This window comes from Marmota marmota, unplaced genomic scaffold, assembly GCF_001458135.2.
Source record: "Marmota marmota marmota unplaced genomic scaffold, marMar, whole genome shotgun sequence".
Classification (NCBI taxonomy): Eukaryota; Metazoa; Chordata; class Mammalia; order Rodentia; family Sciuridae; genus Marmota; species Marmota marmota.
The window spans coordinates 1-2,489 of NW_026000558.1; the positions used below are offsets into that span (position 1 = coordinate 1).

A 2,489-nucleotide genomic window follows, 5' to 3' on the forward strand; every position below is an offset into this window, starting at 1 on the left:
TCAGCCTCTGGCCACAGCCGCCTCAGGCCGCTTCCTCCCGCCTGCCCAGCCGGCCCTCCGCAGGGCAGCCCCCGCAGCCACGGTCCTGGCTCCCAGCCAACACTCAGGGTCTCTTGCAGGTGGTGACTTCCCGGGTGACTTCCGGGGAGGATGATGGCTGCCCGGGTGCCGATATTCCTCCTGAGTCTGCTCTTCCTGGCTAAAGGTAGGCCTTCCCCAGGGGCCCTGGGCCTATCATGTCCCCATGCAAGGCAGGAGCCGCACATGCCAGCCCCTTTGGGCAGTATGGGTCTAGGGGTCCACTTGGCTTGGAATGGTGCTTTGGAGAAAAGAAATGGTCAGCTCCTTCTTCTGGCAAATGCAACCCCACAAGCACACAGCTCCTTGGGATGGGGACCATGAACTGGGTTTTAGCAACCTCTGTACCTGGCCTTGTCCTCAGAGATGCTCTGCTCACCTTGGCAGCAAATATTGTTGGACAGTATACAGCCTGCACAACAGGACGTAGTAGCAGTGTCCTCATGAGATACTTTATGGCCATTAAAATTCTTTTTTTTTTTTTTTGCCTTTGGAATTATTATTTATTTTCAGTTTTCTCTTTTCGTATTTTTGAAGCCAGATTTTTTTTTTTTTAATGTGGTATTAGGGTTGAATTTAGGAAGGCCTTACCGCTGAGCCACATCCCATCCCTTTATATCCTTTCATTTGGAAACAGGGTCTCACTTAGTGGCCCATGCTGGTCTTGAACTTGTGATCCTCCTGCCTCCGCCTCCCGAGTACCTGGGATTACAGGCGTGCACCACTGCGCCTAGCTGAAGCCAGGGACCCACACATTTTTGTAGACCCTTTGCTCTCTAGGCCCTAGGAACACGTGGGTGTCACCGGCTCTGGGCTCACATGTTCTCAGCCCAGGTCCTGTCCCCTCCCATGTCCCCTGGCTAGTCTCTGCCCTGGGTCCCTGCTGCAGCCTCTGCCTTCCCAGGTGCCCATGGTGGTGGCCCCCGGGAAGACTTCCGCTTCTGTGGCCAGCGGAACCAGACGCAGCGGAGCAGGCTCCAGTACCTGCAGACGCCGGAGCTGCACATCTCCATCAGGAACTCCGAGGACGCCCTCACCATCCACGCCCCCTTTCCCAAGGTCCCCGAGGCTTCCCGGGCCTTCCCCGAGCCCAGGGGCCTCTACCACTTCTGCCTCTACTGGACCCGCCACACGGGCAGATTCCACCTTCGCTATGGCAAAAACGACTTCCTGCTGAGTGACCGGGCCTCAGACCTCCTCTGCTTCCAGCACCAAAAGGAAGGTCGGGGCCAGGGACCCCTGCTGCTCGCCACTTCCGTCAGCTCCTGGTGGAGCCCCCAGAACAGCAGCCTGCCGGGTGCCACCGGCTTCACCTTCTCCTTCCACAGTAAGACAGCCTCAGGCCACAGGCACTGGGGAGCCTTAGAGGGCGCCTGAGGAGGGGAGGAGTGAGACTCAGTGTGAGCCTCAGGCAGGGGTGAGGGTGGTGTGGCAGGTGCCATGTGGCTGCCGCCTCTCAAGGGCATGGAAAGCGCGTGGCAGAGGGCGCTAGGCTTCCGGGGGTCTGGGTTTTCTTGCTGCTGCTCCTCTCAGACAGCTGCTGTTGGGGGTAGGGGTCCCCAGGACAGGGGACACAGCCCCTCGATGTGTCAGCAGGTCGGGGCCAGAGAAGGTCCCAGGGTGGTCGGGTGGGCCTGGCCCGGTGCCCTGCAGCGTGGCAGGCAGGGCTAGGGATGCCCCCAGGTGGCCTCTCTCCACGTGTCCTGAGGAGCAGGCGCCTGGGCTTGGGGCCGCAGAGGGTTTAGCCGGAGTTTTCATATCGGCCCATAGCCAGGCTCTCTGGGTTATAAATGGAAAAGCTCAGACCCCCAGGGCCTGCCTGCCTCGTGGCACAGGGCACAGGCCACTGTCTCCATCTGCCCACCCCAGTGGTCCCGTCTGGTCCTACAACCCTCAGGCGCAGGCTGCCCAGAGTAGGGGGCCTGGAGTCAGGGAGGCTGGTGGGGCCCGGAGGCTGGTGGGGCAGAGTCCCCAGAACCACCTCACCCGCCCCACATCCCTCCCGCTGAGGCCTGGCCGGCAGGGTCCCCCCTGCTGCTGGAGGGTCCTAGAAGACGGCCCGTGGCTGGCCTCATCCTTGGGTGGCCTGGGGACCCACTCACTTCCTTTCCGAGAGTCTCCTGAGGACTGAGGGTTGGGGACGGGCACCTCGGCCCCAGCCTCAGGGGCTCCGTCCGTTCCTCCCCCAGAGCCCACCGAGAAGGCCTTGCCCAACGCCTCCTGGGACATGTGTGACCTGAAGAGGGACCTGGGGATGCTCAGCCGGCTCCTGAGGCAGCCCGTGAAGTCCCCGAGGAGGCCCTCATCCACCCTCGCCAGCCAGTGAGTGTGCTCTGGGCGCGAGGCGGGCAGAGGCGGGTAGAGGCGGGCAGACCGGAGCTGGCAGGGAGACCTGCCGGGGAGGCCGGAGC

At 62.1% G+C, this 2,489-nt stretch overlaps 1 protein-coding gene across 1 annotated transcript; it reads left to right on the forward strand.

Moving 5' to 3' along the window:
* Positions 1 to 50: 50 nt before the first annotated feature.
* On the forward strand, positions 51 to 2,424 carry LOC107135092 (adhesion G-protein coupled receptor G1-like). The gene is made up of 3 exons (XM_015477042.2): positions 51 to 205; positions 983 to 1,405; positions 2,268 to 2,424. Exons 1-3 carry the CDS (start codon positions 151 to 153, stop codon positions 2,402 to 2,404), a joined length of 615 nt encoding a protein of 204 aa, XP_015332528.2. The 5' UTR covers positions 51 to 150; the 3' UTR covers positions 2,405 to 2,424.
* Positions 2,425 to 2,489: the final 65 nt, after the last annotated feature.

Coding starts and splice junctions, on each gene's coding strand:
- LOC107135092 (XM_015477042.2), top strand. CDS start 151: ATGATGGCTGCCCGGGTGCCGATATTCCTCCTGAGTCTGCTCTTCCTG. Junction 206..982: donor TCTGCTCTTCCTGGCTAAAG/GTAGGCCTTCCC, acceptor CTGCCTTCCCAG/GTGCCCATGGTGGTGGCCCC. Junction 1,406..2,267: donor CTTCACCTTCTCCTTCCACA/GTAAGACAGCCT, acceptor TTCCTCCCCCAG/AGCCCACCGAGAAGGCCTTG.